Source organism: Parasteatoda tepidariorum, chromosome 1 (genome assembly GCF_043381705.1).
Source record: "Parasteatoda tepidariorum isolate YZ-2023 chromosome 1, CAS_Ptep_4.0, whole genome shotgun sequence".
Lineage (NCBI taxonomy): Eukaryota > Metazoa > Arthropoda > Arachnida > Araneae > Theridiidae > Parasteatoda > Parasteatoda tepidariorum.
Window position 1 is genome coordinate 64,278,936 of NC_092204.1, and position 12,394 is coordinate 64,291,329.

A 12,394-nucleotide genomic window follows, 5' to 3' on the forward strand; every position below is an offset into this window, starting at 1 on the left:
TTACACGTAAATTTAATCACAATGAATAAGTAATCCAGTATGGGAAGTGTTGTATGTTCACACATCGCCTCATATGCGGAGGGATACACCGGAAGATGCCTAAATTTCTTCCGGTTTTAGAAAGCCTTATTCAGTCAACCATTATTAAGTGCTCTTATGTATTCAGAAGTGCAACACGCCTCTCTTTACGCACAGTTGGAAATAGTTATAGAGTAATTAAATTTCAGAGTTTCGTTTTTTCTTTTATCTTCTATTGGCGGAATTTTCTTGGTACTTGTAGTTCAAACAAGTCTAACAGAACCATTAGATTAATAATTAATTTAATTCTATATAAAAAAAAACGATCAGTCCCGCAGTGGACTGATCGTTAAGACACAGTTCCCAGCAGATCACCGAAGTCAAGCATCACTGGCTGCGGTAAGTGTGCGGGTGGGTGACCCCTTGGATCAGTCTGCGTAGGGATCGAGGGTGTGCGGTATGGGTCCTCGTTAAACTGTTCTACCGTAAAGTGCTCGACTTCGTGGGCAGGTCGTCGGGGTACCGAAGCGGAGGTGCCATCCCCTTTGCAGAAGATCAAAATTGTGACGGCATGTCTTCGAATCATCCTCAGGAATATTTCCCAGACGGTCACCAATAGCCCATTGTGCAGCTCTAGTGCGACGTAAATGAACTACAACAATAAAGAATACATCATGACCATTCTAAAATTACTTGCAAAACAAATTAGCTTGACCACTTCATAGATTCTGGATCTGGTATTTCAAGAACTAAATTTTTTAAAATAATTCTAACACAAATCATGCTCTTACATAAATGAGTAAAACTTCCTTTTCTTTTTTCCACAATTTGATGTTTGATAATGTTAAAAGATAGTTAGCTTCAAAAATTATAAAGGTGGAAAAAGTCAACATGTTTCGAACGTATGAAAATAAAGGTCCACGCTGAAGACTAGCCAGATATGAATGAAGAAATCTTGAAAAATAAAAGGGGGAAAAGAAAGCAGAGGTAAAAAGATACATTATCGAAATTAAAATTAGGTCTCAGGTTTTAACAATGAGCGGCCCATTGTTAAAATCTAGGATATAAATTTGATTTCGATAACGCAAAAATTCTTTCTACCCATCACATCAGCACATTTTGATGCTCCGGAATCTTGTACCATTCATACGAATGGAAATTCCTAACTTAACGACACAAGATCCCCATTGCTCCTCAGTAGCTTTGGAAATGCATTCTGCCCTGATTTGCTGCCCCCTGGCTATTGCTGTTTTCCCAGTTTTGCTTTGCTCTTTCATCATTTTATCTCTTTTTCTTATGAAAATATTTTATTTTATATATATAAAGTATTAGGTCCAAATTATCTAAACCTCACAAAATGGCAACCAAGAATTTAAACTTCATGATTTGAATTGTTTTAAAATTAAAATACAATTACTGAAAAAAATTGTTTACCTGTAAATTACTTATCTCTCACTCAATAGTATTATTTTTTATTCTGTTTCACTGTTTTTTATTTTTTTTTAATCTGTTTGCTATGACACTTGAAACCAAGATTTTCCCCATCGGTCAGCAATGGGGCTATATATTTCTTTTACAGGGGAGATGAGTAATGTGTGATTTGGTAGCAGTTTTCATCGAGGAAATGTTTAAGGTCCCTTGAAATAGACAATTTTTTTTTAGAATTCATACACAGAAAAAATTATCTACTTTTTAAAATTGTAAATTTATTTACACAATTATTGAGTAAAAAATTGTTATCTGAGAAGAGGCCGTGTCTCTTCATTTATAAAATGTGAGGGGCATAAAGCCTCCCTCATTCTGCACTCCCTGGATGGCTGTGTGTTACTTGGGAATAACAGATGTTGCTGCTAATCAAGAAAAATATAAAACAATGTTTTCGAAATAACCACCATTAACAAAAAGTAAATAAATGAAATTCAGTCTAAGGACATTCATAATAGAAACGGAAACTTGTGCAAATATTTCAGTTGACATGTACTGACATCAGTGGCGGAGTAAGACATTGCTGCGCCACGGGCAACATTGAAAACTGCACCCTTATATCAATTTTGGATAAGAAAAAAAAAAAATTTCTTTCAAAAAAAAATAATAAGTACAAAATTCTTGAATTGCCTTGCTGGAGTAGTGATAACACTGTAAAGAAATGTCTTTTCTATCAGATAATTATAAAATCCATAAAAAGCCAAAATTTTGATTTGTGAAACCTGAATTAATGCATTCAAGGTTAAAAAAGAAAGCCGTTAATTTAATTAATGAGAATATAACCTCAAGTATTCTAGAGTTGATATTTAATATAGGTAATATTTTTAAAGAGCATAATCTTTTATGACATACAAATATAAACATTAAAATCTTTTTATTTTCTCGTGCTTTAGCTGGCCCAAACAGTTTTATAAATTCTTCAAAACCAGTTGTTTTTGAAGTTTCATTTTCAATATACAATACATTACTGTTGCAATATGCATTCAATGTCACCATTTTGTTAAAAACTATTTTGAAAATAAAAAATTGTTGTCATTGACTTTCGGTAATCAATTTATAGGTTTATAAATATCTTTATTCATTTATAAATTCATTCATTCATCCGACTATTCACTAAAATGCCCATCAATGATTCACCCATTAACAAAGTCACTGCTTTTTATTACTGACTTGTATTAATTCACCTATTCAATTGTTAGTTAATAAGTATGTTACCTAAAATAATCTAACAAAGATTTAATCACTTTAATACGTTCACTATTCAACGTACTTCAAAATTAATAGTAAAAATTTAAATAGAATAGTAATTTTACAGACCATTTTTAAGCAAAGAAATTTCATTTCAAAGTGTAAAAAGTATATTATTAAACAAATGAAAATATTTAAAATTGAAACTCAAATACCATAATGTAATTTTTGTTTTGTGTTAAAAAATAAAATCCTGTGGTCAAATGCAAAAATAATATTTTTTGGAAAAAAAATTTATACATAAAACATTCAAAGAGATAATGTGTCTATCAGAAACTCTTTTAAAAATGCAGAGCAATCAGAAAATTGCCTAGAAAAAACAGAGATTAAATACTAAAGCAAAACAGAAAATATAAAAATTGATCTTAATTTTTGAAAAAAAAATTTTAAAACTAAACATTTCCAATCACTGTATTTTCAAGAAAAAGTAAAGACTAAGGTCTAACAGAAACCCTCATAATTGCTGCGTCATAATAAAGACATCTGTAAATTCATAATTTTTAACTAAGAAAAAGCTAGATAGAAACTAAAACAAAAAACGTTCTTAATTTTTGAACGAAAGATTTAGTGCTAAAAATCTTAATTTAACTTTTTCACATGGCCGTATATTTTGAAAAAAAGTTACCGTAAAAGAATAATGCTCATTAGAAACTCGCTTTAAAAAATGCTGATAATAAGATAAATTATGACAGTGACAATAAAAAAAATAAGTCTACTAGAAACGCACCATTAACATCTCTCTTAAGTTAACTCCTCTCTTTAGTTAAAACAGAGAAACAAGTAAAAATGGAAGAAAAAAAAGTTCTGAAACTTTAAAACATAAGGTGAGGAAACTTTATTTAAAAAAAGAAAAAAAATCAGCATAAAACACAACTCATGATTCAGTATAATACTTCTCACTGGCCACTGCACCCTCAGGAAACATCTTCACATTATGGGTCTTTCTGCTCAAAGATTTGAGCATTATGTTAAGACCTGGAAAGTACAATATTTTTGTCAGTTGTTTGTTTGAACTTTGTCACAGCTGTAAAGCTTTTCCGCTAGTCATGATCCAAGGTTTGGGTACAATAGACCTTTGGTCGATGCGCTTTGCACCTCGAAGCTCCCAAACCTCTAGGTCTATCTATCTATAGTAAAAAATATGGTTTTATATTATTCTTTAATAAAACTAATTACAACTCATTCATGAGGCATAATGATTAGAAAGGGAAATTGAAATTTATTGTCCAAATTACAATACGATATTTACACAAAATAACTTAAGTATTTAAATGAATAACAATATAGGTTTGTTAGGTAACAAAATAATTATCCATTTTAAAGAGAAAAATGCGTTAACTTGTGACTTGTGTTTTGACCTAATGAAGAAAATGAAAATTTTTACAAGGCAATATCCGATTTGGAAGTATACAATGTCAATTTTATGCAAATTTTACAGCAATATATAAAGACTGAGAAACCCTTAACATTGGTCAATAAATTAATTATTTTAAAAATGGTAAATATTATAGTTGTAATATTCATACGAAAGGTATATTTTCAAATTAGATTATTTCCAGACAATAACAGATTCCATCAACACCAAATTTAAATGACAATATAAAACAATACTCAATCGCTATGAACGAGAAACAATGTCATTAAAAAATAAACTATAGTCTCGATGCTGTATACTCATCGGGAAAATGAAAAACATGAACTCCAGCACCATTGATGTTTGGTAAACTTCCAGCATTTGGTATAATGTTCCAGGATAAATATAATGATACATTCTTGTTTCCACGCAGGCCGTTACCATCATCCCAGAAATAATACTTGGTATTCATTCTCTTGTAATCTAAAGTAGCATTTTCACCTCTTTTGATGATTTTGTCCCAAAGAACAACTTGGTTAACAGCATTACTTTCAGTTACATATTCGGCGGTCAGATAGAGAAATAATTGTTTTACATTCCAGTTGAAGAGGTGAGTTAAATCAGCATGAAGGTCGAATGTAACAAATCCAAGATCATTTTTATATCGTGAAGCGCTAAAATCAGGTACGTTTTTAACAACAGCTTTAGCGGTAGATACAGAAATTTGACCACTATACTCGTTGAAGGCTGTGGATAAAAAACACAGAAAAGTTAAACCTGCTAAAACACTAAGTGAAAACGCAAATATAGCGTTAGCCCGGGATAAAACAGTGTTCATTATTGTTTTTAAATGTAACTTATGTCAACAAAATTTGACACATTTAATTTCGGAACTTGTGATGACGGTTCTTTGATTTCTGATTCATGCAGGAATGCCAAATTATAAATTAAAACTTTCTGTCATAATTTCCTTTTTTATCTTTTGACGCTTACCCAAATAAAAATTAGTAAAAACTTTGTATGATTTTGATTAACAGTTTACAACCATAAAAAAAATTTGATGCCCTTATCAAGAAGAAATACAATTTTTTTAAAAATTTCGTTTAATCGTAATCATTATTTGAACAATACAAACTATTAATTACGCTACAAATGTATGGCAACGTATCTGTTAGCCGGCTTTTCGCCATTTTTCAATTTTTGTAAATTTTTTTATTCCGATTCATATTAATTATACCTGCGCTTATAAGTGTTCGTTGTACTTAAATTATTATAATATAAATAATAGTAACTTTATTTCTAACTTTTTGCTCTTAATACAGACTTGACATGTCTGAGAAAAGCGAACCAGAACAATTCCGTAAGCTGTTTATCGGTGGCTTGAATTACAAGTCTACCGAAGAATCTCTGAAAGCACATTTCGAACAATGGGGTGAGATTGTTGATTGTGTTGTAATGAAAGATCCTCACACCAGAAAATCTAGAGGATTTGGTTTTATTACTTACAGACGTGCTCACATGGTTGATGATGCTCAAGCTGCTCGACCACATAAAATTGATGGACGTGAGGTCGAGCCAAAACGTGCCGTTCCTCGAGAAGATTCTGGCAAGCCCGAAGCACAAGTAACCGTAAACAAATTGTATGTTGCTGGATTAAGAGATGATTTAGGAGAGGAAGATTTAAGAGATTACTTTGGAAGTTATGGTAATATTGTCAGTGTTAATGTTGTAACTGATAAAAGCACTGGAAAGAAGAGAGGATTTGCATTTGTAGAATTTGATGACTATGACCCTGTTGACAAATGTGTTCTCCAAAAACACAATTACAAAGGTAGAAAGCTTGAAGTTAAAAAAGCTTTGTCTCGTGATGAAATGAATAATCTTAAAATGAAGAAAGAAATGGGTGGTTTCAGAGGTCGTGGAGGCAGAGGTGGTGGTGAAAGCAGACTTGAAGGAAGAGGTGAATGGCGTACTGCTGACGACTATGATAGAGGTGGTTATGGAAGTGGTGGTGGCTACGGAAATAGCTATGGAGGTGGAAATGATTGGGGAAGTAGCTCCGGTGGATATGGTGACAGCTATGGAAGCAGTGGCGGATCAGGATATGGTGGTGGCGGCTATGGTGGAAGTGATAGTTATAGCAGCTCGGGCTATGGCGCAAGTGATAGCTATGGAAGCAGTGGTGGATACGGTGGTGGCAGTGCTAGTGGAGGTTGGGGCAGTGAAGGTGGTTATGGAGGTTCTACCTATAGCAGTGGTGGTGGAGCTATAAAGAGTAGTTACTCACAAAGAAGCGAAGGACCTTATGGTGGTGCAAGAGGAGGGCGTGGTGGAAGCAGGGGTGGTCGTGGTGGTTATGGTCGTCATTAGACTCAAAACTGTAGTTGAAGGTTCTCATATGACATGCCCTAATCGTGTATCAGTTTTTATACTTCTGGACTATATTTTAGACTGCAAATATCTGCCTCATTTTGTTTTCAGTTTGAATACCATGGAATGTATCTAGAAATAAACATGATTGTTTTCCTTTTTAAATATTGTTTCATGTTTATTTTTTAATTTAATTATCTTGCTTATTAGTTGTAGATTAAGCCGTTATAGTTTCAGGGGATAATTCCGTATCGTGATCTGTGCGCCAACTACAATCGCCAAGGTGCCAAATAGATTTTAAACTTGCACGTTTTTTTTTTATAAAAAACGTGTAGATGTTTGCCCGAGGGTGGCTACAAGTTATGCCTTTCAAGTTGGTCCCTTTCTATGATGTTTTTTTTTTTTTAATCTCTCTCGGGCCACTGCCTGGAAGTTTCAAAGACTTGGCAATTATTCTGCCACAGATCACGTTACGGAAATCTTCCCTCGTTTCAAACCAAGGTTCTATTTTAATATTAATTTGTATAATTTTGTTTTGTCCAAGTTTACATCAATCACACGTCTTTCTCTTTGTCAGTAATGTAAAGTTTAAATTAGATTTTCATTTAATGCATATAATTTTCATTTATTTGTTATTCTAGTAATTTGCTGGGGGCAATTGTTGATATCTGTTTACTCTTTTCCGATACAAATAGTAATGATGAATGTTACGCATACAATAAAAATTTGTAAGGATGATTGCTGTGGCAAACTGGTTGAACAATTTTAGGTTGTTAGGTTTCAGCAACAACTATAGCATGCTATAAAAAATTTTCCATATTTTGATCTACAGCAGAATGGTCGCCAAGTCTCGGCAGCAGTGTAAGAAATCGGGAGGAATCTTAGAAAATGACCACTATCTTTAAATTTGCGATTTTTAAATACATTTAGCAATTGTAATTGGTGCGCCAGATCATAATAGGGAAATTCTCTCCTAAAAGATGAACTTTAGAGTTTTCACCACAGTGCGAGAATGTAAAAGATTAAATTTTTTTTCTTCCCTCGCATTAAAAATTTATTCCCCAAGGAATTAGAGCACTATATAAATAAACTTTAACATTAGCAATCTCTAGCTTTTTTTTTAAGCATTTTTGTATTCTGCCATTTTGAAAATAGTTAATTTCCTTTTACCTTGTCATTCATTATTGTCAGCCTATGTTTGTGTTCTGTAGTTTCTCTATTGTTCAGAATACCCTCCCAAACCCTAGAACCCTTTTGAGAATAAATTTTCCTACACCTATGTGTGAACCATTGATAAGGACCTTGTGTAAGCCTTTAAATTTTTTATGCCCGAGTGTTATATAGTGAAGCACCATGTAAGTCATCTTCCTTTCAAAAACTGACAAATGAAAATGAAGCAAATGTCAGTGGAGACTTTCAAAATAAAAATTTGTTATTCAATCAGATAAAAAAATAATAAAGAAGAAATAGTGTAAAATGCATGGTTTGAAAAAGAATATTAAAGTCGTGTGATTTGCATGTTTTGGAAACTTGGACAGAAGTGCAAAAAAAATGCTTATAAAAGCGGTAAGGTCATTCTATTTATCATTAACAATTTAAAAATAAATATTTGAATTTAAAATTGCATATAATATATATATGTGAAAAATTAAAAATGCAAATCTAGAACATATTTACAATATGTATTTAAAATTTTATGTTTAATTTACTGTTTATTTTATATATTTACATGTAAATTTTTTGGAGTTGACAAATCACAGTTTTAACAGTCATGTCAAGAATTCCTTTTTAACAATTATTAATGTGTCTATAATAATGATCCATGTACATATGGTCTGTTTAGAAGAAAATTTGGGTTCATTAACGGACCCTTCACAAAATTTCTTTTCATAAAAACTGACCCTTCACAAAATATCTTTTCATGAAAATGGACCCTTCACAAAATATTTTAACTTAAAAATGGACCCTTCACAAAGTAATTTATCTTCTGCGTACAAGTATTGTATGAGTTTAAAATGTATCTAAGTAGAAGCAATTGTACATCTGCTACATATACATATTTACGTCTACATGCATACGAACTTACATGCATTGCTCGTACATGAATAAAATGTATTTGTATGTGTACATAAAAATACGTTAACACATATATACATACAAACTAAATAAACCTATAGTATGCACTTGTAATCGTTTATTTTAATTACAAGTACTCGCAATTACTTGCTATCACAATTGCATGTAATCATATATTTTGATTACTCAATCAATCACTTATATCCATGTATTTATGTATGTATTTTTATATGAAATTCTATGATTATAAGTTTTCATTTAACAAACTAAACACTTCATTTACCGATACAGTCTATGCATTGTTTTAAAAGTATTCAATTACAATGTAATCAAACCCACTTGAGCTTATGATTACATTTAATCGTGTTGTAGTCATATATCACAATTGCTTGAGTGTAAGATTACCTGTAATTGTTAGATTATAATAACTTGTAGTTATGGTTTTTTGTAATTTTACTTTATGATTACAAGTTATCATGATGACATGCAATCCCAGGGCTTGAATATTTGTAATTCTGGTTATCTGTAATCACTTTTTATTGTGATTATGAATAATCATAACTGCTTTTAAAGAGAAATAATAATTATTTGTTACTTGCAATCGTGATCATTACAAATCGTTGATTACTAAGCAATCATTATCAGTAATTCATTCCATTTGTAATTTTAATCGGAATTTAAAGATTTTAATCAGAAAAATTAGTCATGACTAATGAATTTATTCATCAATCATTATTCAAAGATTTGAATAATGACTAAATTTGCATATGAATAATCATTCAGCCTGAATTTAATCATGCACGAAATTTCTTTGAATAATGCCCATCACTGGTTTCTTTGATTAAATATTTTATTTTGGGTCTTTAAAGTAGATTTCCTGAAAGTGTTTCACCAATAATTTTTTTTTGATCCTGTGTATTTACAAACTCTTAGCTTTTCTGAAGCAAAGGAGAAAGTAAAATTATCATTAAGACATTTTTCCAATTATGTGAATCGTAAAAAATTGTTCTAAGAGCATGAGGATATTTATCTCATGTTAAAAAATAGCTATATCCAGTACTGTCTTTATGCATGGGCATAACACGTTAGTGCCCGGGGGCCCCAAACACTCAGAGGGCCAGCCTTTGAGAATCCTATAGATATAAACCAAATGTTTCTTCTTTTTTTTTTAACAGTTAATTAAAAATTCTATATTTTATTATGCATATATGAATGCTTTTAAATTGACAAAATGAAATTTTCATGCATTTTTTTATTTTTCTATTTTGAGTTTAATAGCTAAAGTAAAACGGTCTTGCATTAAATAAACATAAATATATAATTTTTAAATGTTTACGTATCATTGCTTTCCTGAAAAAATATCACTAGAAAAAATTAATATGAGAAAGTTTTAGATTAGCTCATTTCTCTAAAACTGCTCCACCAATGCTAAAAAAACGATCGAAGTTAATGAATTCGTTTAAAATAGTTTATTAAAATTTTACATTTTGCCTAGGTATACCTTTTATATATTTAATTATTTTAAATAGCTTCTTTATACATACAGTAAAACCTCCGTTAAGCAGACATTCTTGGGACCAAAAAAAATTTCTGTTTACGGGAAAGATATCCTAATAACAAAGTTTAACACCGTAAATTGTTTTTATAATATTTTCAAAGATGTAGAAATAATTAAATAATCTACAATAACTATATACAAGGATATTTACTTAAACTATAAGAAAGATAAAAAAGAATAAAGAAGTTTGATATAAATACATAATTTTAGATGTAGCTACAGATAAATGAATATAATTTGCATAGATACTCAAGTTAGACATATGATACCGAATAGGAGCTCTCAGTCGGTTTCAATTATTAGGTTTACACCTACCTATCATTTGATAGGGAACGTGGTTAATACCTTCTTGAAAGTAAATCTCCCACGATTCACTGAAAAAAAAAAGCATTTAAGATGTCATTTCAACTTGAGGGGTCTTATAACCTGTGTGGTCTGGATTTATCTTTTGATCAAAAGATACCATTGTCCGAATTATTTCAGGAGAGCAGTATCATTTTCTCTCCTTTCTTTACAAAGATAATCCAAGGTGACAGGAGAAAGATTGATTCTTCCGTAGTGAAATAGCTTAATATTTTTAGTTTTGGATACGGCAAAAAATTTACATGCTTTGAAAATTTCGAAAAGTTGCCTTTTTTCCCCTTGCAATTTAAAGCAAAAATAGTTTCTTTGTTTTCAATTTAGAAAAAGTAGTGTCCGGTTTGAAGAGATAGAAAATAACGTCTCAGGGCCAAAATGACCGTCCACTTTGGGTTACGGGAGTGTCCACTTTGCAGAGAATCTACATAATAGTTTTTTTTTTTTAAGAAGATTCCCGAAGAATTAACAATGTCCTTATTGAGAGGCGTCCGTTTTGCAGGAGTGTCCATAACAGGTTTCACTGTATGTGGTTTTGAAAATTTAAATTTTAAGTATTGAAATGGTTATTATTATGGGGAAAAGATATAATGGTTATTAATTAAGATAATAATGGTTACAGTTTTTAAAAAATGTATATGTCTTAAAAATTATTCACTTTATGTGCGTGAATTTTTTGTAGCTCGCTTTTAAACAGTTTGACATATTAAAGGAGCTTGCCTGCCATTAGAACAGCCCTGACTGTACTTTTTTAAAAACTCTTACGATTGATGGAATATTTTTAAGATCATACTTAAAAACAATCCTAATACATGCATTATGTTTAAATTTACTAATTTATTTAAATCAGTTTAGCATCTCTTGAAAGGTCCTTTAACACTCAAAACAAAATATTGTAACAGATTGACAGTATTTAAGCAACCTTCTGTGAAAAAGTATGTAGAGAACATTTTCCATCTGATGGTCCAGCAAAAATATTCAATGCATTAAAAAATAGATGTTAAAAGTGAATTATAATTGAAAATAACTATTTTTTTCCAAGTCTATTCGTGTTCTACTTACCTCACTCTGTTTTTGGGTAAGTATGAGAAATTCAATCCCATTTTTTTTTTTTTATGAAAACACTGGTCAAATACAGAACTAAATAAATATCCACAATATCTGCATCAAAGCCAGATGAATCTTGCTTGTTAGTGAAAGTGTAGATAATAGAATAATTTGATAAGTTACTATGTCCCATCTTTTGTGAATTGTCTGTTTTACGAACTCTTATATTTTAAGTCCTTGTATACATTAAACGGAGATTTTGTGGGTATCAAAAATTAAGCAGTAACATACTTTTATAGGTAATTAATATGTTAGTTTTATATATTGGGTGATTATAAATTACTTTAAAGTGAAGACATTTTATTGAATAAGAAAATCCATCTCTACTAAGATTCATTACAGTTTAGTTGTGTGCATTTAAAATTTGGATTCCGATCAGTTGTGGACTAACATTTTAATCATAAATAAGTAAAAAAACATTTTGTAACATAAAAATTGACTTTAAAAATATTACACTTAAGTGTACAAGAAGCACATTATACAAGAGTCATTTGTTACTAAAGTGAAATTAACCTATAAACATTTTACTTTTATTCTAGCTGAAATAGTTTGTTTTGTTAATATTTTTTGAAAATAAAGGTTAAACACTTTATGGTTTAAATATATATATCTCAATCTATAATGGTGTGACGTATTGTTTATTCACCAGAGTATAAGTCGATGTTTCAAACCCCTAAAATTGTACTTATGTCTTGTACTTCAGTAATAAAGTCAGACATTCGTTGAGTGTAAAATATCAATTCATTATAAACAATGAGATAAGTATGAATAACTCTGTGTTGATTTACCTTTTTCAAAAACTATTTTTGTTATGTTTTAGA

The 12,394-nt window shown here is 30.6% G+C and overlaps 2 protein-coding genes across 2 annotated transcripts; one reads left to right on the plus strand and one right to left on the minus strand.

Moving 5' to 3' along the window:
• Positions 1 to 4,160: 4,160 nt before the first annotated feature.
• On the minus strand, positions 4,161 to 5,045 carry LOC107436110 (Signal peptidase complex subunit Spase22-23). The gene has a single exon (XM_016047686.4). It carries the CDS (start codon positions 4,941 to 4,943, stop codon positions 4,404 to 4,406), a length of 540 nt encoding a protein of 179 aa, XP_015903172.2. The 5' UTR covers positions 4,944 to 5,045; the 3' UTR covers positions 4,161 to 4,403.
• Positions 5,046 to 5,237: 192 nt separating this feature from the next.
• Positions 5,238 to 6,640, plus strand: LOC107436109 (heterogeneous nuclear ribonucleoprotein A1, A2/B1 homolog). The gene has a single exon (XM_016047685.3). The coding sequence runs from the start codon at positions 5,435 to 5,437 to the stop codon at positions 6,473 to 6,475; it is 1,041 nt and encodes a 346-aa protein (XP_015903171.1). The 5' UTR covers positions 5,238 to 5,434; the 3' UTR covers positions 6,476 to 6,640.
• Positions 6,641 to 12,394: the final 5,754 nt, after the last annotated feature.